Source organism: Moschus berezovskii, chromosome 4, assembly GCF_049115385.1.
Source record: "Moschus berezovskii isolate FMDL1 chromosome 4, NW_MosBer_1.0, whole genome shotgun sequence".
NCBI lineage: Eukaryota > Metazoa > Chordata > Mammalia > Artiodactyla > Moschidae > Moschus > Moschus berezovskii.
In genome coordinates, this window is record NC_142463.1 from 79,190,864 (window position 1) to 79,217,299 (window position 26,436).

Consider the following 26,436-nt stretch of genomic DNA (forward strand, 5'->3'; position numbering starts at 1 on the left):
GGAGAATGAATACATATATATGCATGGCTGACTCCCTTTGCTGTCCACCTATATCTACCATAACATCATTAATTGGCCACACTCCAATATAAAATAAAAAGTTTAATTTAAAACAAAAAACTCTGTCAATTAGTTTTTTCCTGATGTTGTTTTAGAAAGATCAGTACAAAACACTGAAATGAACTTTATTGAGGCATATTTAGAATGTGACTTCCTCAGCCCAAGTTAAGGATCAACACCTAAGTTTTATTAAGGTATTTCACAGAATAAACAATAGATGATGTAATTCCACCTTCTACTAGTCACTCATGATCCTTTTTGGAAACATTTATGATCTGGCTTTATTTAATCACTTCCTATGTTTGGTTATAGAGATAAACTATTTTCACTAAATTGAATTCTGCATAAAAAGACATATAAGCTTGGATGATACCCTCCTGCATAGTGTATATTAATCTCTCAAGGTTAAGTCCTGCTTTATTTATATTAGTGTTTCTCTAAGAACGATTTCAAAAGAATAAAGGACTTTATCACATCAAACATTCAGTTTATAACAAGTAAACTCTAAGAATTTAAACAAATAATTTTTAGGTAATTACAAACTCTGAGTGCCACTGGTTTTAAACTCTATTCATTAATATGCAAACTTCAAATAAAAGGGTGGGGGGAGAGTTGTTTTATAATAACAAATCTGCTACTTAATGTCTAGTAATTATACAAATGCCCTAATTATATATATATCTTTAGAAAGACACAGGAAAGCTACATCATCCATTTCTATGGGTAGTCCTTCTATATAATTTTTTTAAATGGTAAAATATTTATAGCTTTCAAAGCAATATAGAAGATCATTATTTCATCTAATACCTTAATCTAGTATTCCATAATACCATTTCTATTTCTCTATTTCAACAAATCATCTTCATATCTGAACACATTTAATGGCTAATAAATTTTCATTAAAGGTATAGAACATAATTTTCCTAAGCATGTCCCTGATTTTGACGACATATGTGCCTTCTAGTTTCTGGCTATATAAAACACTTGGAAGAATATATCCTAGATGACCTTCCCCAGTGGTAGGATAACTAGCTGAAGAGATATGAATATTTTAATGACTCTTAATACATATTCCTAAAGTGTAAACATTTTTTCCCACTGTAACTAAACTACTTCTCTCAAAAAGAGACAAACAAAAACCCTGCACCGTGGGGCATAGTGGAAAGAACTCAGGCTTTGGAACCAGAAAGATCTGTGCTCACATCCCCAGTTGAGCTACTTATTTGATTGTAGCAACCCAATCAACTTCTCTTCCCTTTCTCATCTCATCAGAAAAAAGGTAATTCAAACCAGCTTGCAGGGTTACTGTGAGGATTAGCTGTAACGTATGTATGGCGTCTGGCTCAGAAGTGCTCAAACGATGGAGACAACAATCGTTTAGGCAGTATTAATCATTGAGAGCACTGGTTTTAGAGTCATGGAGATTCACTTTGGAATCCCAGTTCTACTACTGTGTTAGCTATGTGTCCTTGGACCAGTTATTTGACGTCTCCAAGTCTTATAAAAGTCTGTTATTTCACAGAGTTGTGAAGATTAAAAACAAGATGACATATAAATTATTAGCACAATGCCCAGGAGCCATCTTGCTTTGAAGATTAAGCATCAATGACTGGCAAGTAAGAGGGAACACAAAAGACCAGCCTCCATGACTGAAGTCAATATTATGGTGTTTTCCATCTCCCTGGGATCCAGCAGATCCTTGAGACCATATCTGTGCCTGGACCATTTCCCATCCCTTCCCTACACTGCTTCCTTTCTTCCTAGTAAAGATGATTACTCTTTCAATTCATCAATCACATGTTCCCAAACCCCTGTCTCAAGCTATGCTTCTAGGGTATCTGATCTAAGACTCTAGTATTTACAAGTATTCAATAATCGTAGCCCTGACTTTTATTAGGCTCTCGGAAAAAAATGAAAAACCCACACCTCTCACTTAATATGAATAATAAGTTCACAATTTTCTTCTCATTTCTCATAAGGACTAACCTTTCAGTAACTTGAGCCGTGTTTCCTTTAATCCCAACTTGAGCCAACTCATTATGGAGTATCTGGGCAATTCTTCATAGATACACATGTAGACCTTCTATGAGATCTCACACTTAAATATTAAGAAAACTTACATTGTTTTCCATTGCAAGGCGACGAACTGAAGGAGTCGCCAGTGTTTTCTGGCCCTTTATCTCTTGGTGTGTGTGTTCATCATGGGACACAGCAGGGGTTTCGACAACATCTTCTTCTGAATCTGGAAACAAGGTAAATTATTACTGTTTAGTAGAAAATATTAAAACAACAAGCTTGTTGTTCAGTCCTTAAGTTGTGTCCGACCCTTTGCAACCCCATGGACTGCAGCATGCCAGCATGTCCTTCACGATCTCCCAGAGTCCGCTCAAACTCATGTCCATCAAGTCAGTGATGCCATCCAACATCTCATCCTCTGTCTCCCCCTTCTCCTCCTGCCCTCAATCTTTCCCAGCATTGGGGTCTTTTCCAATGAGCCAGTTCTTCGCATCAGGTGGCCAAAGTATTAGAGCTGCAGCTTCAGCATCAGTCCTTCCAATGAACATTCAAGATTGATTTCCTTTAGGATTGATTGGTTTTATCTCCTTGCAGTCCAAGGAACCCTCAAGAGTCTTCTCCAATCCCACAGTTAAAAGCATCAATTCTTAAGCACTCAGCCTTCTTTATGTTCCATCTCTCACATCCATACATAACTACTGGAAAAACCATGGCTTTGACTAGACAGACCTTTTCTGGCAAAGCGACATCTCTGCTTTTTAATACACTGTCTAGGTTTGTCATAAGTAAGTGTTAGTCGCTCAGTCATGCCCGACTCTTTGTGACTCCATGGACTGGAGCCCACCAGGCTCCTCTGTCCATGAGATTTTCCAGGCAAGGATACTGGAGTGGGTTGCCATTTCCTTCTCCAGGGGCTCTTTCCAACCTAGGGATCGAACCCAGGTCTCCTGCACTGCAGGCAGATTCTTTACCAACTACAAGGGAAGCCCAGGTTTGTCATAGCTTTTCTTGTAAAGAGCAAGCGTCTTTTAATTTCATGGCTGCAGTCACCACCTGCAGTGATTTTGGAGCTTAGTGTCTTATACTATATAAATAAATTCCATTTATAGTATATAGTCAAAAAGCATGATAGATGAGCTACTTCAGAATGGAAAAATATAACTTTAAAATAGAAAAACAAACAAGGGTACTAGAGTGACTGAGAGGGGTGTACTAGTACCAGGTATTGTTTAATGATTATGATTATCTTCTATTTACATCACTTCTGTTAAAATTATGTAGCAGCTACAAGTTAAAAAATGAGTTTCTTTCATAAACTTTAAAACATATGTACTGTAAACATTTTCTTAATACATTTCTCACATTCATATACATGTATACTATATATACATTTGTATATATACATACATATGTATATATGGCATGAATTAAGAATCAAATGTGAGGTAAATTACATGAATCATGTAAAACCTGTGAGAACATTAAATGCTTTCCTAAGATAATTTAGCATTTAAATTTTTTTCTCTGCTTTGAATGCAACGAAGAATGCTGTGGAAGGTTTTATTTTCATGGCTAATACTAATTTGGCAGTTTTGTTCTCTGCTAATACTAATTTGGTAGTTTTATTCTCTAACTCTAGAATAGTGATATAAGAAAAATAATCTTGGGCAATTAGCATGCATTTTTGCAACCAAAAAAGGTTTTGAGAGCATTTAATTGTCAAGGTTGGATGCTAGAAAGTCAATACTGAGTACAGCAGAATCTCGGTGGGAATAAGGAAATTAGAGACAGCCTCTGAACATCAGCAGGCAACTGAGTTATCTTTGACATTCAATTCTAAGCAAATAAATTTCCACTGCTGCAACTGTGGAGAAACATTCTATTCATTCACCCCCCTCACTAATCTATGAACTGGCCCAGTGGAGCTCTCAAAGTTCTCCACATGGGTAAGGAAGAGAAAAGAGAAACAAACAAAATCTTTGTATTGAACGTGAAGGGTAGTAGAAAATGTGACTGTTGGTGTTCAGGACATACTGCCCCAAAATACGCCACTCTGGTGTACTGATTATTTTGAGCTGCATGCAATTGGAAAACATCAAACGCAAGGAGAGGTTAACTCTGAACTCTCATTTACCTGAAGACATTCAAAAGGAACTCAACTGTCATAAGCTCCCTCCCCAGAAGAGAGTCTGACTTCCAGAGAAGATTGACTCTTATCACAGAAAAGACTAGAAATCCGTAACACAGACAAACTTTTGTCACAAACTATCATCAGTCAGTCAGTCAATTCAGTCGCTCAGTTGTGTCCTACTCTTTGCGACCCCATGGACTGCAGCACGCTGGGCTTCCCTGTCCATCACCAACTCCTGGAGTTTACTCAAACTCATGTCCATTGAGTCAGTGATGCCTTTCAACCATGATCAAACTATCATACTTTCCACATATTCCACGAAGAGCCCGTTTATCTTTCCTAAAAATGGTTTACTCTCCCTTAAGAGGCTTCCTTCCCTTCTACTCTTTTCAGTTCAGTTCAGTCACTCAGTCGTGTCTGACTCTTTGCGACCCCATGAATCACAGCACGCCAGGCCTCCCTGTCCATCACCAACTCCCGGAGTTCACTCAAACTCATGTCCATCGAGTCAGTGATGCCATCCAGCCATCTCATTCTCTTTAACTCTAAAACACTGTATTGTCCTGGCAAACATCTTTAATACTATAAACTCTATATGACACCTAACTTGTTACTGCAGAATGTACAAACAGACACGTTGTTAGAAATGTAGTGTCAGTGTTCTAGGTGCAGAATGGAACTGATATTTCATCTCTGAAAACAATTTTCAGTGTAAGAAAGTGGTTTGGAAAATGGGTTTTAGAATTAAACAGAGCTGGGGTCAAATCATAGCTCTACCAATTACCAGCCATGTGGCCACGGGCAACTTAAACCTCCATGTATCTCAATGTTGCATGTGTCAACTGTGGATAATGATCTGTATGATTTAATGAGTTTGTATCTACATATATAACACAGAAGCACAGAGAAAGCATTCAGTCAATGATAGATGTTCCTGTTAAAGGGTGAATGCAATATACTGGTAGAAGTGAAGAAATGAAGTGAAGTCGCTCAGTTGTGTCCAACTCTTCGCAACCACATGGACTGTAGCCTACCAGGCTCCGCAGTCCATGGAATTTTCCAGGTAAGAGTACTGGAGTGGGTTGCCATTTCCTTCTCCAAATGGCAGAACAGTACCACTTTAATAAAGTATTCTGCTAACTCTTCTGTCCCCCTCTCTCTTCCTCATGGTGGCTAGAAGCCTCAATTAAAGCTTATTTGGTACTGAAACTTGCCAATTGTTTGACGGTCAAGCACTCTGGCAACTTAATCTTGTATATAGAGCTGCAGGAACAGAACACCTAAAACAGCTGCCAAGTAGCCGCAACATAAAAACCACGTGCTTGCTTCAGAGAAAAGGCATTTAAACTGTCAGTTGGATCCTATTTTCTTTTATTAGCACACACTTCTTAACGAACTTGGTTACCTGTGTTCCCAGAAAGTTAGGAAGGATTATAATGGCCTGTCACAATCACAATGCTAAGAGGTATGCTGAAAATCAAAAATCAGATGAAGAATTGTGTTTTTGTTTTTCCCAGAACAATGAATGCTTATTGACATATAGCTTTGCATAACAAAAAAAAAAAAAGATTTAGGTTATACTCAATATACTCACTTTAAGAAAGAGCAAAATACGTAGGATTTTAAAAAATAAATAAAACTAATGAGTCCCATTAAATGAACTGTTTTGAAAGTTTGGGTTCAAAAAGTTTTAGTTGTTTAGAGAAGTGAGGAGTAATCTTACCTTTAAAAATAGAGGTTAGAGAAAGCCAAGTTAGGTATAAGGAGAACTCACAGCAATATTCTAGAAATTGAGTTTATAGTAGACAGCAGACTGAGGCATGAATCAGCTTTGATATAATCTTGATAATATTAAGTAACTAAATCTTCAATTTGTAATTGTAAAGCGTATATGCTTTTTAAATATCACAGATACAAGTTGGCATAAGTGAATCTGGTGAGGTCTTTTCAAGTAGAGGTCTGTCTACGGCCAAAGCACTCATAAATAGGACTTGGAGGTCACAAATACATTTTTCCTGATCAAAATTATCATGATACCCCAATCTTAAAAAGCAGGTTGAAACACCATGTTACAAAAGACAGTACCATAGAATATTATTTAAACAAGCACTAAGGATTTTGTGTTCAATATTACTATTAAGATTTCTACTCTTGATCCCTTGCACTCTAGATGTAATTATTTTCTACTTGTAAAATGTACAAAATATATCTTATACTCCTAAAAAACTTTTCATTAGGTAATTTTCTTACTCAGAGTATAACTGGTTTTCTTGGCACTAAAACAGGGAATAATACAAACAAATTGAGTGTTACTATAATTTTTTTTTGGCTGTGCTGGGTTCTAGCTGTGGCATGTGGGACCTAGTTCCCCAAGCAGGTAGTAAACTTGGGTCCCCTGCATTGGGAACATGAAGTCTTAGCCACTGGACCACCAGGGAATACCTTACTATAAATTCTTGTTTAAGACAAGGTACACGAAATATTTAGAAACCTTTTCCATTTCCAGAATTTAAAAAGAGGCATATATAAATTTCTTAAAAACAATCCACTATTCTATAGGCTTGCTTACTTGATATATAGGATTATGCTTCATAGTTATTCTTACAATAAAAGATTTAATACAAATTGTAAAAAATATAAATATAAAAGCAAAAAGGTACACACACAAAATAAAACTAGCATGCAAGACAATTATTCAGAATGCACTATGTATAGCAAATGAAATAGTTAGCAATGATCATTTTTTCTGTGAGGAAAATTACCAGATAACTTTTACTCTCACAATCTGTCCAATCCCATTAAGTATTTTTTTTTTAAATAAGAATTCTGCTGAAGATCAAGGATTCTAATATCCTTTCAGCAGCATTTATTTATTTTTTTCTCTTTTTTTAAAATTTTTATTGGAGGCTAATTATTTTACAATATTACATTGGTTGGTTTTGCCATACATTGACATGAATCCGCCCCGGGTGTACATGAGTTCCCCCTCCTGAACCCCCACCCGTTAAGTTTTTACAAATAACACATTGCACATACATAAAACATAAAATTTGTTGAGTGTTGAAATACATATATATCCATAACCATCACTGCAATCAAGACAATGGATGTATCTATCACCCCCCAGAGTTTCCTTGTATTCCTTAGTAATTCTTCCTTCCCAAACCTTCCCCCCCCTACTCTATCAGCAGCAACCAGTAATTGGTTTGCTGTCATTATAGATTAGTCTGGATTTTCTAAAATTTTATTAATCTCCAAAATATACAAGCAACTCATGCAGTTCAATATAAAAAAACAACCCAATCAAGAAATGGGCAGAAGACTTAAACAGATATTTCTCTAAAGACATACAGATGGCCAACAAACACATGTAAAGATGCTCAACATCAATCGTTATTAGAGAAATGCAAATCGAAACTACAATGAGATATCACCTCATACTGGTTAGAATGGCCATCATCAAAAAAATCTATAAACAATAAATGCTGGAGAGGATGTGGAGAAAAAAGAACCCCTCTTGCATTGTTGGTGGGAATGTAAATTGATATAATCACTATGGAGAACAATATGGAGGTTTCTTATCAACTAAAATTAAAACTACCATATGACCCAGAAATCCCACTACTGGGCATATACCATAATTCAAAAAGACACAAATCTCCCAGCATTCATTGCAACACTATTTACAACAGCCAGGACATGGAAGCAGCCTAAATGTCTATCAACAGATGAATGGATAAACAAGATATGGTACATATATACAATGGAATAATATTATTCAGTCATAAAAAGGATCAAACTTGGGTAATTCATAGTGATGTGGATGAACCTAGAGTTTGTCATACAGAGTGAATAAGTCAGAAAGAGAAAAATAAATACCATATGTTAATGCATATATATGGAATCTAGAAAAATGGTACTGATGAACCTATTTGCAGGGCAGGAATCTAGATGCAGATGTAGAGAACAGACTTGTGGACACAGGGGAGGAAGGAGAAGGATGGACGAATTGAGAAGCTATCACTGATATATATATACACTACCTTGTGTAAAATAGCTAGCTAGTGCGAAGCTACTACATAGCACAAGGAACTCAGCTTGGTAATCTGTGATGATGACCTAAAGGGGAAGGATGGGGGTGGAGGGATGGGAGGGAGAGGATATATGTCCACATATAGCTAATTCACTTCATGGGACAGCAGAAACTAACACAACATTGTAAAGCAATTATACTCCAATTAAAAGCTAAATTAATGTACATAGAATCATATAACATGTTCTCTTTATTTCTGGTTTCTTTGACTCAGAAAAATTTTTCAAGATTCATCCATGTCATACAGGAAATTAATTTCTGTAAAAAAGTTATTTAGAAAAAATATACCCCTCGCCTGAAAAAGTTTTTGATTTTATAATTTGCTATATCAAGACATACTAAGTTGGATTTCACTGGGGATACCAAAAGAAACTTTAAAAATAAAAGCAAACAATAAAACCTCCCTCAAATCCCAATTGCTCACTTGTTCATACACAGTCAACCCTGGAAATCCACAGCCTCTGGATTCATGGATTCAACCAACTGTTGATTGAAAATATACAGAAAAAAAATTCCGGACAGTTCCAAACAGCAAATCTGAACTTGCTGAATGCCAGCAACTATTTACATAGTACTTACACTGTATTAGGTATTATAAGTAATCTAGAGATGATTTAAAATATAGGCTATATGCAAATACTACACCATTTCATATAAGGGAGATGGGCATCTGCAGATTTTGGTATCCGTTTGTGTGCATATGTGTCATGAACCAATTCTTTGCAAATACCAAGAGACTACTATAATTTGCTTTGGTAGATGACCGAGATAGATACCTAACCTGGTCTACAGCACCTGATTGGTTATTCTAACTTACTGACATCCACAGTAATGTTTAGCATCTTTGCTTGTTTCAGTTTATGTCAAGAATATAATTCTTTCCTTTCAAGGTCTTAACTGAATGATTAAAAAAAAACTATATCTATTATCTTGTTGACGCATCAAAATAATTCTGTACTTATTTCAGGTAATTAAAAAAAATTATTTGCTTATTTCTGGCTGTGTTGGGTCTTCACTGCTCTGCAGGCTTTTCTCTAGTTGCAGCAACCAGGAGCTACTCTCTAGTTGCGGTGTGCGGGTTTCTCATTGCAGTGGCTTCTCTTGTTGCTGAGCAGAGGCTCAACAACTGTGGTGCATAAGGCTAGCTGCTCTGCAGCATGTGGGATCTTCCCAGATCAGGGATTGAACCTGTGTCTCCTGCATTGGCAGGTAGATTTTTTACCGCTGACACAACAGGGAAGCCCCTATTTCAGGTAATTTTTAAAGATAAAGTCTTTCTTGTTTTTACTATTCCTAAATCATGTCTTCCAATAGAAATCTGAAATCAAGACAATAGGAAACACCCCAGTACCCAGATTATGGTCTCTTATTAATTGCACATTAAAAGAATAAGAGCTCCTGAAGGAAGAGATGATTCCGGGTTTAGGCAGGAAAAGTACAAGATGATGCCAAAATCAAGGAAGTTTTTAGAAATTGACAGGGTCGTGTTAAAAGAACACAGCAACCACCTTGAAATGGTCACCACTATTAATAATTAGAAATCAAATAAATAATAAGGAAGCTTCAAGAAGTTTTGGAGGCAACATGTTATAGTAGAAAACATTCTGGACAAAAACTCAGGACATCTGAGTTCTAAATTTGGTTTTATGACTGCCATGGGCAAATCACTCAACAATGATCTTGTTAAACCGGATTACTTCATGAATAAGGATAAACAAAATATTAAGCGTGGAACATTTTATAAACTGTGAGTGTGCCTATGACATTAGTTATTGTACAGACTGAAGGACTAAGAGTCAGCCAACCACTGTGGTTCAGACTCCTTCTAAAGTTTCCAACTTCACTATACTGAAAGGTCTTCATCTCAGCACTTCCGGAGAGATTGCTGGCTTAGGTTTGCATCACAGAATTATGGTCCCCCCTGCCCCTCCTCCACATCAAAGCGTCCTAGATGACATAACCTTGGTATATCACACCAATGTCAAACGGAACTTCTGATGTAGAGGGTCAGCTATTTGCTACCATAGGGACAGCGCACGGCTTTAATTTTCCTATAACATTCTCATAATGAATTCCCTTTTGTCAGAACACCTAATGATTATAAGTTCCATGGCTGCTGCTGCTTCTGAATGCTAGTTTCTTTGCTTCCCACTCTGGTTTTCCCTCTTTTCTACTTCTCTTTTAAAATTTGGCTTTCATAACCAACACCAATGAGAATGTGTTTTGGCTTTCATATCAGTGGCAAACAGAGCAGTCCTATCATGTGAGATTTAATCTTTGCACATTCCAATTTTTATTAGTGACCAGTGTTCAAAGCTTGAATCTTTCATTCCCAAGAGTTTGTTTCTTCTTTGAACATAAGGTTTCCAGAAGGCAGGCCTCCAAATAAATAAAATATTACAATACAGGTTTTTATACATAGTAATACTGATGCTTGCTCCTTAGAAAGAAAACTATGACAAATCTAGACAGTGTATTAGAAAGCAGAGACATCACTTTGCCAGCAAAGGTCAGGATAGTCAAAGCTATGGTTTTTCCAGTAGTCATGTATGGATGTGAGTTGGACCATAAAGAAGGCTGAGTGCCAAAGAATTGATGCTTTTGAATTGTGGTGCTAGAGAAGGCTCTTGAGAGTCCCCTGCACTGCAAGGAGATCAAACCAGTCAATCCTAAAGAAAATCAACTCTGGATATTCATTGGAAGGACTGGTGCTGAAGCTGAAGCTCCCAATACTTTGGGCACCTGATGCAAAGAGCCAACTCATTTGAAAAGACCCTGATGCTGGGAAAGATTGAAGGCAAAAGGAGAAGGAGGTGGTAGAGGATAAGATGGTTAGATAGCATCACTGACTCAATGGACATGAATCTGAGCAAACTCCAGGAGATGGTAAAAGACAAGGACGCCAGGCATGCTGCAATCCATGGGGTTGCAAAGAGTTGGAAACAACTTGGCTACTGAACAACAACAACAAATACATGTTTTTAAAATGGTAACTAGTCAAAAGATAATTATGTATCACAGAATACCTTTCTGTTTTCCTTATCTCAGTTCTAAACCCTCAAATTAAATCCTGTAAGTTATTCTAAGGAAACACCACTTTCAACTGGTACCCAATGACAAAAGAACACCAATAATCAATTTGGCAAGATAGATGAACATATATATATATATATACAGTACCTTTTAAAGCTTCCGTTTCTATGTCTACTAATGGCTTTCCCACATAGGCAGTATCATCTAGATTATAATACAGTTTTTTAATGACTCCATCATAACGACTAGTGATAGTAACAGAAGCTTTATCACTTTGAACTTCACAGATGCTATCAAACTGAGACACTGTATCTCCTTCTTTTACATACCTAAAAGAAAAAGTCATAAGACACTTTTACATGAACCATAGTACAGATCATCTGAAACAATAAAAATGCTACACTGAATTAGATGAGTATCCATGGAGCCCAGTATTGAGTCCCAAATGATACACTGAAGGATGTTTCAGAAGAGACTACAATGGCTTTCAGAGGTTCTTTGATGCTTCTTCAAGAAGTATAAATTTTTTAAAAACAATGAAATATTCATAATTTATAATCTAAAAATTTAATTAATGTATCAGGTTTTACTGCCTCACCAATTTCTTAGATGAAATGTGAAAAATGTATTTTAAAAGTGTTATTGTCTTTTATTGTTTCAGCCTTCATCACATTTTAAGGAATACCTATTATTTCTAGAATTAAATTTTAAAAACTGATGTCCTCAGTATACATCTGCTACACTTTTATGAATTGTAGTTTGAGTTCTTTGTCTTTGTCTCTAACATGGCTAATTAATTTCAGAGTCAGCCTCTTCTGACCTGAGATCCATCGCTCTTTCCTTGATCCCACAATGCCACAGAGACACAATTGCAAGGTACATTTACGTGATTATGGTTCTCGCCTAACCTACAAAGCAATTATAATGAAAACTACAAGGAAAGAATGTTTAGGTGAGATTTAAATGAGATTCTTAAAAGGATCTTTAACAGTATAAAATTGTGGGAGAGAATCTATTGACTCACCTTAACTGCTAGTTCTTGAAACCTTTGAAAATTAGTTCAGTACTCGGAGGTGTTTCTGTTTTTCCAGAAAGGGAAAGAAAGAAAAGGGATAGAAGGATGCCTAAGTAGAGGTCTTTTTTTGTTTCAAGTCTCTTTTTTACTTTTTTTTTTAACCTTTGAAACAGTATTCTTTGATTCATGTCTTTTGTTTTAATATTTTAACCTGTTCTAAAAATATAGGCAAACTCTCAGGTAATGGTGAGTCAAATGTACTTGCATTCTTGCTGAAATCATTTTTAATAAACACAGCTTAGACTACATAATGATTTTAAAACAGTTTGGAAAGAAGCTCTAAGTTCATTCATTAACAGCTTTTCAAAACACATGGTCACATCAACTTAGTATCTTTTAGAGACTAATTTATCTCTTTTTAGCTGAAGTGAAGAGTGGGCAGTGGAAAAAAAAATTTAAAAAGAGGAAAAAACAAACCTTAATAAATTACACTGAATAAAACGCCCTGATGCATGATGAACTGTGCCACCAGTATATTGGCAACACCAACTAGATTTATGTTAAAGCTTAAAAAATATATATTTTATATTATAAAGAAAGGTGTTTCAATTTAAATAGATTCCTATTTATTTGCACTCAAATTACTTTTATACTTAAAACATTTTCAGAATAACTTACCATTCTTTAACAGTTACTTCTCTAATCCCTTCTCCAATGTCTGAGAGTTTGAACTGAACAATCTGTCCCTGGAGAGCTTCAAAAACAAATAAGAAATGATGATCATTAAATACATAATGTATTGCTAATAGACAGGTGCTTTGATATGTAAAATTAGAAAATATTCTCAAGCAGAGGCAGAAAGTATTCTATTTCATAGATTCAGAACAGCACTTTATAATGTTTAAAAGCATAACCATCATTCATAACCATCAAAGATTTATATAAATTACTGTGACGAAGACCTGTTGATACTGCCACAGAACTATCATTTTCCAATTTCCAAAATAATGTTGTTTTACAAGGGTATAGAAGGTCCTTCCAACAAATGAGATTTTGCACTAATAGCAATGAACAAAAAATAGAACTGGGTATTGTACAAAGGGAGATTCAGCTGGATCTCCTTGCTTTATGTTATGAAACTATAAAAAACATCAATGACCTGCTCTGAAAATCTCTTGTCTTCATATAACTCTTCTCACTCCCTGTGCCCAAAGACAGGCAGATCCATATTAGAAGACTTGGAAAATTCTTAATCTGCCCACATAATGCTCTGCCAGCTTATTAAATTTTAGTTTTCTATGTCGTATTTCCATTTTTTTTAACTCCTTTTTGAAGTTCTACATCCTTTTTATAACACATAGATGCCAATGATACTTTATGGTAATTATTCCCAAGACAGACATTATTTCTGGTCAACAGAAAGTATGTATGGATCCTCTCACTTTTCTAAATTAACAATTAGCTCTGAAGTGACTGAAGAATACTCCTCTCTTTTCCTTTGTTCAGTGGCTCAGTCATGTCCAACTCTTTGGGACCCCATAGACTGCAGCATGCCAGGCTTCCCTATCCTTCACTATCTTCTGGAATTTGCTCAAACTCATGTCCATTGAGTCAGTGATGCCATCCAACCATCTCGTCCTCTGTTGTCCCCTTCTCCTCCTGCCCTCAATCTTTCCCAGCATTGGGGTCCTTTCCAATGATTAGAATACTATTAAACAAAATTGCTTATAAAACACAAGTTAAGGTAGGAAACTCTTCTTTAAGAAATATGAGATTAGTACTTAAGAAATACAAAATATATTTTTATAAGAATGGGCTTTTGTTTCCACTGTGCTCTCTCACAGTCTGCTGCTCATAGTATAAATGGGAACCCTTTTGAAAAACAGTTTTGGCATTAAGTATGAAAAACCTTAAAAATAAAAAAAAACTCTGTATCTTTGATTCCATAAGTAACTTTACTGTTAAGATTTTTTCCCTGAAGAAATAGAGAGGTACACAAAGATTTCCGCTCAGGAATAGTTATCATGGAGTTACAATAAAGAACTGGAAACTAACTGAAGTAACCAAAAAATGACAAGTAATTATACCATGGCACCTCTACAAAAAGCAATATTATGCAAGGAACAGCTTGTGCAAGGGCATGGAAATATGATAACATTATAGCATGGTCAGGGAATGATAAACACTTCTATACAGCTGATGACAGGATATGTGGCAAGAAATCAGCCCAGGCTTAAGACTTTGTGGGCCATGATGAGGTGAGGCGTTTGGAATTTATCCTAGAGGTAATCAGGAAAGTGAAAATGCAAGTTGCTCAGTCGTGTCCGACTCTTTTCGATCCCATGGAATTCTCCAGGCCACAATACTGGAGTAGGTAGTCTTTCCCTTCTCCAGGGGATCTTCCCAACCCAGGGATTGAACCCAGGTCTCCCGCATTGCAGGTGAATTCTTTACCAGCTGAGCCACAAGCAAAGCCCAAGAATACTGGAGTGGGTAGCCTATCCCTTCTCCAAAGGATCTTCCCAACCCAGGAATCGAACCAGGGTCTCCCGCACAGTAGGCGGATTCTTTACCAACTGAACTATCAGGAAAGCCCAGGTAATCAGGAATCAGTGGTAAATATGGTCTTAAATTCTTCTGAAGCTGTTCCCCCAAACGGTAAAGTTTACTTTACCACTACTTAAATCTATCCTGGCCCATGACTTGTTCTGACCAATAGAATATAGCAGAAGTAAAGTTGTGTGAGTTCTGAAATTGCAAGCCTCCCTAGACCTCTCAGACTCCCCTTTCTTCCTCCTGGAATGTGTCTTGAAATCCCCATATAAGGAAGCTGTTCTAGGTTACTGGAGGATGAGAGATGCTAAGTGGAGGAGAAAAAAGAGATGCCCCAGCCAAAACACAGCATCAACTGTCAGACATATGAATAAGACCATCTTGGACCTTCTAACCCAGAAGACCTTGTAGCTTAATCTAGTCACACTAGTAAGCCCAGGTGAAACCAGCAGAGGAACTGTGCACCCACCAACCCCCAAAGTGCTAAGGAACAACAAATCACTAAGTTGTGGGGAAGGTTATCATTTAGCAATAATTAGCTGAGAGGGAGTCCCATCTATAATTTCACATCTGTAACTTTGTATCTATAATTTCTGAGAAAAATATCTCTGGCAGGGGTGTGACAGAAAAGGTTGGGAAGGGGTGCAGAGAAAACAGGAGGTTATTGTAAATAAGAAATTGAAGTATAGAATTTAACATATTTATATATTTTCAAAGCTGTCTGAAAAGGAGAAGACAGGTTTAAAAAATACATAATATTACTAGATCTTGGTAGTTAACTCGATGTGAGACAAGAATCAGGATGGCTCCAGGTTTCTAGCTTAATTATTTACTGAGTTAGGGAATAATAGGAAGAGGATATATCCTAAGGATGTACAGCAATGCCCTTGGCACATAGTAGGTGATCAATCTGTGTCGAATGGCTGTACTCTCACAATATAAAGTTGTATAATACTATGATTACTCTGTTTCCAGCTGATTAAACAGACAAATTAAGTAACTTGCTTATGGTCACACAGCTAGCACCCGGTAGACCAAAGAATCCAAAGCCTGGGTCCCTTCACTGTTCACCCAGAACTATCACAACATTGTTAATTGGCTATATTCCCTAATACAAAATGTTTTTGGTGTTAAAAATAAATCAAATTAAAAATAAATAAATAAACCCAAAGCTTGTAAGTGTTTACAGACTAGAGCAGGAAGTTGGAGTTTCTGCTTGAATTGCCTTTATTTTCTCTGAGAAAAGATCAACTTTTAAAAATAGAAATCTTTTTCTTAATGGTGAAGATATGGTTTACATATTTTCGGGTATTGTGGAAGACAACATACACAAGGAATCAGTTCAGTTCAGTTCAGTCGCTCAGTCGTGTCCAACTCTGCAACCCCAGGAATCACAGCACGCCAGGCAGGAGGGCTAATTTATCTCAGGGGTTCGATTCAGCTGAAATCCCTTTTTTCCCCCATCACAGACTAAGGCACCAAGTATCTGTCAAAAGCTTAATGATGCAACAAAGGTCTAGGGTCACCAGGGTTCTAAATAGAATCCTGAATAGAACAGCAGGAAAAAAAATGTGTTTTTTTCCCTTTTGCCATATCTAATACTTAAAGTCTCAAGTTCCTTGCAAGAGTAGAAAAAGTTGAAGAAAGTAATTTAGTGGTGGAAGCCAGAGAACTTTCTCTCGATGAGCACCTCACATTGCTTTCATCATGCTATGATGGCAGATAGAGTGCCTCATAGAACAAAAATATAATACAGTGAGTAGAAGGACACAGTCCACTAAACCAGCAACTTGATTTAAGTCATATCAGTGCTGACTGTTGCATTTAGGTAAGTCATATCATAAAGAACAGAGGACCCAAGAGAACACTTAGATGTTAAACACAGAGAACACATTCACAGCATGATAGAGACACAGTATTAAGGGAAAGGGTGTGAAAGGGGAATGGGAGGTGGGGATGCAAAAAAAAAAGAGAAAATGAGAATTGGATAGATGTGTGGAGAGCAAGGAGGGCCAGACTAAAAGTAAAAGGTCAACTCTTTCACTGTGGTAAGTCTTCAATTACTGAATAAATATACAAAACATTATTTTGTATAGGCTATTTTAAGATCATACTTACCAGCAGTTGTTTTCAGCCACTGATGTGGATGACTGTACTTGAATGGAGGATAACCAAAGAAACACACATATTTTGGCTTCAAAACGTGAACATTACCACATGTTTGAAAGTAGCGGACACAAATCTAGAGAAGAGAAAACAAAAAATGAAGAACTTTAAAAAAAAGAAAAGAGCTTTTAGAAGTTATCTTAATGGCTTGTCTCTAAATATAAACTGAAATTTCAACTTTACTCCAAAAGTAGAACAATCACTATCACAATGCAAACAATATGAAATAATCTAGGTCAAAATCAGAATACTCGGCATCAGTGATGAACTTATAAGTATTTCTGGTCAAGAAACCAAAGGAATTCAAACCCTAGCACACAGAATATGTTGTTGCTGGTTTGTTTAGTAAAATTATATCCTTAGAGTCTGATTTGCCCATATGCTTATTATCCTTGACTAAAATTCCCTGTGAGAATAAAAAAATTTTAAGTGTATTCGATGTAAACACATCAGTGTAAGTATATTTGAGTCATTAAAGACTTCCTGAAATAAAAAGTGACTGCTACTGTTTACAACAGCCAAGACATGGAAGCAACCTAAATGTCTATCAACAGATGAATGGATAAAGATGTGGTACATATATGTAATGGAATATTACTCAGCCATCAAAAAGAATGAAATAATGCCATTTGCAGTGGGTGCACCTAGAGGCTGTCATAATGAGTGAAGTCCGTCAGGCAGAGAAAGACAAATATTGTATGATACCACTTATGTGCAGAATCTAAAAAAAAAAAAAGATACAAATGTACCTATTTACAGAACAGAACCAGATTCCCAGACTTAGAAAATGCACTTATGGTTACAGGGGGAGGGGTCGGTGTGGGCACAGGGACAGATGGGGTCTGGGATTGACATGTACATACTGCTAAATTTAAAATCAGTAACCAACAAGGACCTGCAGTGTAGCACAGAAGACTCTGCTCAATATTATGTAACAACCTAAACAGGAAAAGAATGTGAAAAATACATACATGTATATGTCTAACTGATTCACTTTGCTGTACACCTGAAACTAACACAACATTGTTAATCAACTATACTCCAACATAAAATACAAAAGTTAAAAGTGACTGCTAGCATCTAAATACAGTGAAAAACACATGTAGTATTGTACCCAAAGGTTTTCTTATTGTAATTCAGATTAAATTTAACTATTTTATATAAAATCTTAGTATAATACAACATTACAGAAAAAAAATTAAAGTAGGGCTGAATGTATTTCATTTGATAAATCATATATATATTTGATATATATAATCTAAGTGTGTAAATGGTACATTTTTTTTTGAAAGTTATGGCAACACACTCCTGTATTCTTGCCCAGGAAATCCCTGATTAACTACATCACACTTTTTAAAAATTTTATGCAATTTAAAAATATTACGGTCTGTTTAAAATTATTACAAAGTTTTGGCTATATTCCCCATTTTGTACAATACACCCTTGAACCCCTCTTATATCTGCCATACCCTAGCCTGTATTGCCCTCCCTCCCACTGGAAACCACTAGTTTGTTCTCTGTATCTTCAAGTCTGCTCCTTTTTTGCCCTATTCACTAGTTTATTGTAGTTGTTAGCTTCTACGCATAAGCAATATCATATAATACCATCTTTTTCTCTGACTTATTTCACTTAGCATAATGCTTTTCAAGTCCATCCATGTTGTTGCAAATGGCAAAATTTTCATTCTTTTCTATAGCTGAGTAGTATCTCGTATCTTCTTGAACCATTCATCTGTGGCCAGACACTTAGGTTGCTTCCATATCTTAGAAATTATGAACAATGTTGCTATGAACATTACAGTATATGTACCGCTTCAAATGAGTGTTTTGTTTTTCAGATATGTACCCAGGAGTGGCACTGCTGGGTAATATGGTAGGTCTATTTTTAGTTTTTTGACAAACGTCCCTACTGCTTTCCACAGTGGCTGCACCAATTTACAATTCGCACCAACAGTGTATGAGGGTTCCCTTTTCTCCACATCCTTGCCAATATTTGTTTTTTGTGATCTTTTTAATGATAGCCATTTTGACAGGTATGAGGTGATATGATATCCCAATGTGGTTTTACTCTGCATTTCCCTGATGATTAGCAATGTTGAGCGTCTTTTCATGTGCCTGTTGACCATCTGCATTTCTTCTTTGGAACTATGTCTATTCAGTTTTGTCCATTTTTTAATGCTGAGTTGTATGATATGGCTTGATCAAATTTATCAAAGGCAGCAGTGGAAGGAGCTCAAGGACCAAATTGTTGATGACTGGAAATGTCAGGTCAAGGAGTTTGAACACATACATTATGGGTTATTGTGAGTATGTATGTATATATGCGGAGAAGGCACTGGCAAGCCACTCCAGCACTCTTGCCTAGAAAATCCCACGGATGGAGGAGCCTGGTGGGCTGCAGTCCGTGGGGTCGCTAAGGGTCGGACACGACTGAGCGACTTCACTTTCACATATTGGAGAAGGAAATGGCAACCCACTCCAGTGTTCTTGCCTGGAGAATCCCAGGGACAGGGGAGCCTGGTGGGCTGCCATCAGTGGGGTCACACAGAGTCGGACATGACTGAAGTGACTTAGCAGCAGCATGTGTATATGTGTTTATTAGATTATAACAGTAAAGCCTGGAGGGGCTTCTCTGTTGGCTCAGTGGTACAGAATCCACCTGCCAGTGCAGAAAATGTGGGTTTGATCCCTGGGCTGGAAAGGTCCTCTGGAGAAGGAAATGGCAACCCACTCCAGTATTCTTGTCTGGTAAATCCCATGGACAGAGGAGCCTGAGCTACAGTCCATGGGCTCATAAAAGAGTCTTAGTGACTAAACAATACTAACAACAATGCCTGAAGAGAAAGGACAAAATTAAGAAACTATTATTGTATTTGAGTCATGAAATCACAGGCTCTTGGCTGAGATGATGACTAGAAAAAGAAAGAAAGCAACATAAATGCAAAATGATTACTAGCAATTGGATGTCTAATAAGAGAAGGCTAAAACACATTAGTGAAGCTGCTGACTAAAAGGATAAAAAGGAAGGGAGAAGGAGATAAAAAATTTTCAAGTAGGAAAGACCTTTTTTCTACAAAAAACATACCAAAAAATAAAAAGTAATGAAAAGAGGATTTAGCAGACTCTCATAATAAGGAAATAAATTAGTAATAATTTATCAGGCAGTTGTTGAGCACACTGCAAAGACAGGATTATTCTGTACTCATGAATTCAAAGTCTCTGAATTCAAATCGTTTACACTTTACTGCAGGAAGACAGACAAAATAGATAAATTCAGGATGATAGGGTAAGTAATCAAGACTCAGATTCATGATGCCATAGGAAAGTATAAACATAATATAATAAGGCTTTCTTAACAATTTACTGTAGGTGATAAAACCTCTTGCTGCTTATGATTTTTTTTAGTAACACATTGAAAAAAACAGACTTTTTTACTAAGCAGTTCAACAAAGGTTCATTGAGTACCTACTATGTGCCAAGCACTTAGGATCAGAGAACAAAATGGCTGTGATTCCTTCCCTTATGGAATGAGTAGCCCATACTGTGAAAGATAAAAACAGGACTACCGGTGATTACACTAGTGTCATAATGGGAGGGGGGGGGAAGTAGTGTTAAGAAAACACAAAGGATAAAACTTACCTGGAGAAAGTGAAGTAAGACCTACGGGATGAGTAGGAGTCAGCCAAGGGGTAAAATGTGTTGCAGAGAAGGTTATTGGGAAGTAAGGCAAGAGTCTTTAAAACAGAGGAAATACATGTGCAAAGGTCTGGAGGACAGAGAGGAAGGGAGAACAGTGTTCTTAATTAACTGAAATTGTTCAATATTCTTCTAGCATAGCTTAGTGTGAGCTAAGGGTGGCGTTTCAAGAGTGGGTTTCAGGTGGGTTTTAGTAAGGAATGAAGTCTGGAGAGATTGGAGACATTCAGATCATAAATAGCTTCATAGTCATTTGAATTCTGAATATTTTGCTGAGAACAGTTTTAAGCAAGGAAATGACACTCTCAAATTTATGTCCTACTTTATAAAATGACTCTGGCCACACTATGGAGAATAGGTTGGAGAAGTACATTAGAGGCAGAAAGTCCAATTGAGGAAGGTCCAGGATATCTGTAGCTGGCAACAAGGGGTAGAACAATGACTAGATTTTTGAGAGACTTCTAGGCTATAAGAAACAGGTTTGAGGGTTTAGTTCTAGAGCCTAGAGTCTGATGTATCTTGGAGGCTTTATAGCAATCACTGTGAAACAGCTAAAGGCTAGCCCTCAAAACTCTCTTGGGCTAGCAGTGGCCAAATTACATCACTAACCAATGAATCTGGCTGGTACCACCCCTTCCTCCTTCCTGTCCTGAATATAAAGTTGTAGAGCCCTGATAATGATGAGCCACTTAATCAATCCCAGCTGCCATCTAACTTTCATATGCTTTGTATACACAGATAATTTCCCATTTACTGGTTGGGTTTATTATCTACAGCTGAAAAATATCTAAAATACATGAAATTTGGAGACTTTCAGGGCAGTAGAGCTGGCTGGTGGAGAAGGCAATGGCAAGCCACTCCAGTACTCTTGCCTAGAAAATCCCATGGATGGAGGAGCCTGGTAGGCTGCAGTCCGTGGGGTCGCTAAGGGTCGGACACGACTGAGCGACTTCGCTTTCACTTTTCACTTTCACACATTGGAGAAGGAAATGGCAACCCACTCCAGTGTTCTTGCCTGGAGAATCCCAGGGAAGGGGGAGCCTGGTGGGCTTCCGTCTATGGGGTCACGCAGAGTCGGACACGACTGAAGTGACTTAGCAGCAACAGCAGCAGCAGAGCTGGCTGGAAGACTGGGGAATCATCAGCAAATAAATGGCAACTAAAATTCAAAGTGGATGAGGTAATCCAGGAAGTGAAAGAAGTACACAGAGGGCCAAAGTCACAATCCTGAGAAACACCAGTGATTAAAAGTTGATCAGGGAAAGTGCAGAAGATTGGGATGAAGTGTTCAGAGTTGTAGGAAGAATATTGGGAAGCTGATGTCACCGAAGCCAAGGATGAAGAACTTTCAAAAGAATATCTAGTGAGCTGCTGCAGAGAACTTATTTTTCCTGGTTACCTCCTTCTTGTGTCTGTGCTCAGTCACATCCAGCCCTTTGCAACGACATGGACTGGAGCCTGCCAGGCTCCTCTGTCCATGGGATTCTCCAGGCAAGAATACTGGAGTGGGTTGCCATTTCCTCCTCCAGGGGATCTTCACCACCCAGGGATCGAAACTTCAAAGTCTCCTGCATTGGCAGGAGCATTTTTTTTAAAACACGGTGCCACCTGGGAAGCCTTATCTCCTAATTAGTTGTCACAAATCTCAAATTATACACTATCCATTGGGAATCTCGTTGACCCCCAGAACCCCCTCTTTGTGTTCCTGTAGTTCTATGTACTTGCGCCATCTTTTCACGCAGTGCTGTAATTGTTTGTCTAATGTCTATCTTTCTCTCCCTTATGCCCCACCACAAAGCTGTAATTAAACTCTCAGAGGGCAGAGATCAGTGTCTTTCTTATACATATTTTCATCCCCAATTCCTGGTACCTGGTATAAAGCAGGCTTTTGAAAGGTTTTTGTAAGATCAGGGATCAAACGCTGTCGGAAAATCCAGAACAGGGGACTCAGGAAGAAAAAAAAAAAAAACGCTATGCAAATAGGATGAAACACTAGGATTACAGGGATGTTAACTGTTTGGTGCTAAAAGGCTGTATGAAAGGGGAGAAATGAAGGGGAAATGTTGGTGGGTCATAGCTCCGGTGGCTTAAAAGGTTGGAAAGATACTGGTGCAAATGTGGGAGACAAGTCTAAGTCCAAAGAAAGAAACGAGCCTCCCAGATGCTCGGAGGCAAGGACCTATGGTGTTATGCTTTTCCTGCCCAGTCTCTTCTTCTAGATTGTAATTTCCTCGAGGAGAGGGGTCATATTATCAATTCTGAAACAAAGTGGTGCTCAATAAATGTTTGAGGAATATAGTATATTTCAGTATCCCCAGTGCCAAACAAAATGCCCGGTACCCAGATGGTGCGCAACGAAAAGCTATCGGGCGAAAGACCAGCTGGGCTTTGGGGTGCAGATGAAGCGGGAGGGAGACCGAGTCACGATGGATGGGCGCCCTGGTACAGATCGAGAGACTGGGTTTCCAGACAGGTTGGTTCGCCACCGTCGCTGCCTTTCGTTTTGCATACATCCCTCCACCTCTCCATCACGCGAGCCCTGTACGCGAGGCACTTGGAGGAAAAACCAAATCATCTCTCCCAGGCAGCTCCAAATAAACTACTCCGTCCCGAACCCAGATCGGCCCAACCTGCTTACCAGCTGCCCCGCAGTCCGGCTCCAGGTCCTCAGCACCCGCGCTGCAGCCATCTTACTCCGGAAATGACAACTGCTCAGAAGCTGGAGGAGTCGCCTCGGCGGGGGACAGCCTGGGGGCGGGGAGGCGCGCCCCCGCCCGACAGCCAACCAGGGAGCGGGGCGGGGCTGAGCGAACCCCCAGGGGTGGGTGGAGGGCCCTCGGGAGCGGGAGGAGGGTGAAGTGGGGACCGGGCCATCCCAGATTTAATTTCAGGGACAAAGTCGGGTGGGGCACTGTTGTGCAAGTACTTCTGCGCCAACCACAATCATCTTTTCAGCCCAAGTAATGATAGGGCTTCCCTGATAGTTCAGTTGGTAAAGAATTTCCCTGCAATGCAGGAGGCCCCGGTTCGATCCCTGGGTCCGGAAGATCCGCTGGAGCTGGAGAATTCCATGGACTGTATAGTCCATGGGGTCACAAAGAGTCGGACACGACTGAGTGAACGGGGGAGATAGAGTGTGTTAAGGAAACATAAAGGAAGGGCACTGCCTGGAGAAATTTAGGTTAAACACTTTCACTTTTCCTTTCATGCATTGGAGAAGGAAATGGCAACCCACTCCGGTGTTCTTGCCTGGAGAATCCCAGGGACCGGGGAGCCTGGTGGGCTGCCTTCTATGGGGTCGCACAGAGTCGGACATGACTGAAGCGCCTTAGCAGCAGCAGCAGGATCGGAAATAACCTCAGATATGCAGATGACACCACCCTTATGGCAGAAAGTGAAGAGGAACTCAAAGGCCTCTTGATGAAACTGAAAGAGGAGAGTAAAAAGGTTGGCTTGAAGCTCAACATTCAGAAAACGAAGATCATGGCATCTGGTCCCATCACTTCATGGGAAATAGATGGGGAAACAGTGGAAACAGTGTCAGACTTTATTTTTTTGGGCTCCAAAATCACTGCAGATGCTGATTGCAGCCATGAAATTAAAAGACGCTTACTCCTTGGAAGGAAAGTTATGACCAACCTAGATAGCATATTAAAAAGCAGAGACATTACTTTCCGAACAAAGGTCTGTCTAGTCAAAGCTATGGATTTCCCCGTGGTCATGTATGGATGTGAGAGTTGGACTGTGAAGAAAGCTGATCGCCGAAGAATTGATGCTTTTGAACTGTGGTGCTGGAGAAGACTCTTGAGAGCCCCTTGGACTGCAAGGAGATCCAACCAGTCCATTCTAAAGGAGATCAATCCTGGGTGTTCATTGGAAGGACTGATGCTAAAGCTGAAACTCCAATACTTTGGCCAACTCATGCGACGAGTTGACTCACTGGAAAAGACTCTGATGCTGGGAGGGATTGGGGGTGGGAGGAGATGGGGACGACAGAGAATGAGATGGCTGGATGGCATCACCGACTCGATGGACATGAGTTTGCGTGAACTCCGGGAGTTGGTGATGGACAGGGAGGCCTGGCGTGCTGTGATTCATGGGGTCGCGCAGAGTCGGACACGACTGAGCGACTGAACTGAACTGAGGATCGGAAAAGTTAAGCAGGAATCAAACAAACCTTCCTTCAACTCGTATTGTAACCGCTTGATTATAGAAAATGGGACATTTCTATACATGCAAGACTCTGTAGAAGGAAGTGTTAGGCGCTCAGTCATGCCCAACTCTTTGGGATCCCATGGACTGCAGCGCACCAGGCTCCTCTATCTATGGGATTTTCCAGGCAAGGACACTGGAGTGGTTTGCCATTTCCTTTTCCAGGGGATCTTCCCGGCCCAGGATAGAACACTGCAGGCAGACTCTTTACCGACTGAGCTACCAGGGAAGTTAGTTGGATCAAGTCTATACTAGAATACTTCCTAATAACTGGCATTTTTCTAACTGGCATTGTGTTCTTGGTTACCGAAAGTGGCTTTTTTTTTTTTAATGGAAAATGAACAAGGTTATTATATTGAAGATAAACGTCATCAACATTATCTTTCCTTCTTAGGGAATTTGTCAGATACAGCTGCCCTGCATATGCAATATATGTCACAGGCATACGACCTTGAATTATTTGCCTCTGGTAGAAATGTCAAATTGAGCTCAGTGGAAACAGTAAAGACAAGCTCAGAGCTTTCATGGTCAGTCCTCTTCACAGCAACTAGGAAATCAGTTTCTAGAAATGTCCAGGATGATATTTGTCTTTTCTTCCTCTTACATGGGAAGGAAAATCTGTACAGATGTTTACAGCATTACAGAGAAAAAACCACAACAATGACAAAATCATAAATCTCAGCACTGAAGATTAGTGGCTGTAAGACAAAATCTCATGTACTTCACAAATTCACACTCTATATTACTCAAACTCACACTTTTAATTTTGCCTTATGTGCCTTTCAGTATAGTTCTTACACACACACAACTGTAAGCAATAAATCTAAATCATTACCTTTATTAGAAAATCTGGGATAGTCAAAGAACTTTGATTTTTTGGTTTAGCTTTCCCCTAATAAAACTAAAGAGCCTCTTGATGAAAGTGAAAGAGGAGAGTGAAAAAGTTGGCTTTAAACTCAATATTCAGAAAACTAAGATCATGGCATCTGGTCCCATCACTTCATAGCAAATAGACAGGAAAAAAATGGAAACAGTGAGAGACTTTATTTTTCAGTTCAGTTCAGTTGCTCACTCGTGTCCGACTCTTTGCAACCCTATAGACTGAAGCACACCAGGCTTCCCTGCTGCTGCTGCTAAGTCACTTCAGTCGTGTCCAACTCTGTGCGACCCCATAGACCACAGCCAACCAGGCTCCCCCGTCCCTGGGATTCCCCAGGCAAGAACACTGGAGTGGGTTGCCATTTCCTTCTCCAATGGGTGAAAGTGAAAAGTGAAAGTGAAGTCGCTCAGTTGTGTCCGACTCTTCCCAGGCTTCCCTGTCCATCACCAACTCCTGGAGCTTACTCAGACTCATGTCCATCCTGTAGGTGATGCCATACAACCATACTTCCTATAAGGTGGCCAAAGTAATGGAGTTTCAGCTTCATCATCAGTCCTTCCAATGAATATTCAGGACTTATT

At 38.7% G+C, this 26,436-nt stretch overlaps 1 protein-coding gene across 2 annotated transcripts in view; it reads right to left on the reverse strand.

The window, feature by feature from the left end:
* Window positions 1-23,500, reverse strand: part of DBT (dihydrolipoamide branched chain transacylase E2) — a 38,209-nt gene extending 14,709 nt beyond the window's left edge. Inside the window, exons 1-5 of one of the 2 annotated variants that reach the window (XM_055402452.2) lie at window positions 23,402-23,500; window positions 17,020-17,143; window positions 13,027-13,102; window positions 11,481-11,662; window positions 2,181-2,302 (exon numbers count right to left, since the gene is read on the reverse strand). In XM_055402452.2, the coding sequence (XP_055258427.1) occupies window positions 2,181-2,302; window positions 11,481-11,662; window positions 13,027-13,102; window positions 17,020-17,143; window positions 23,402-23,452 (555 nt within the window). In that variant the 5' untranslated portion in view covers window positions 23,453-23,500. Of the gene's footprint in view, window positions 1-2,180; window positions 2,303-11,480; window positions 11,663-13,026; window positions 13,103-17,019; window positions 17,144-23,401 lie in introns of those variants that run through there. The other variant, XM_088835514.1, reaches the window with a different exon arrangement.
* Window positions 23,501-26,436: the final 2,936 nt, after the last annotated feature.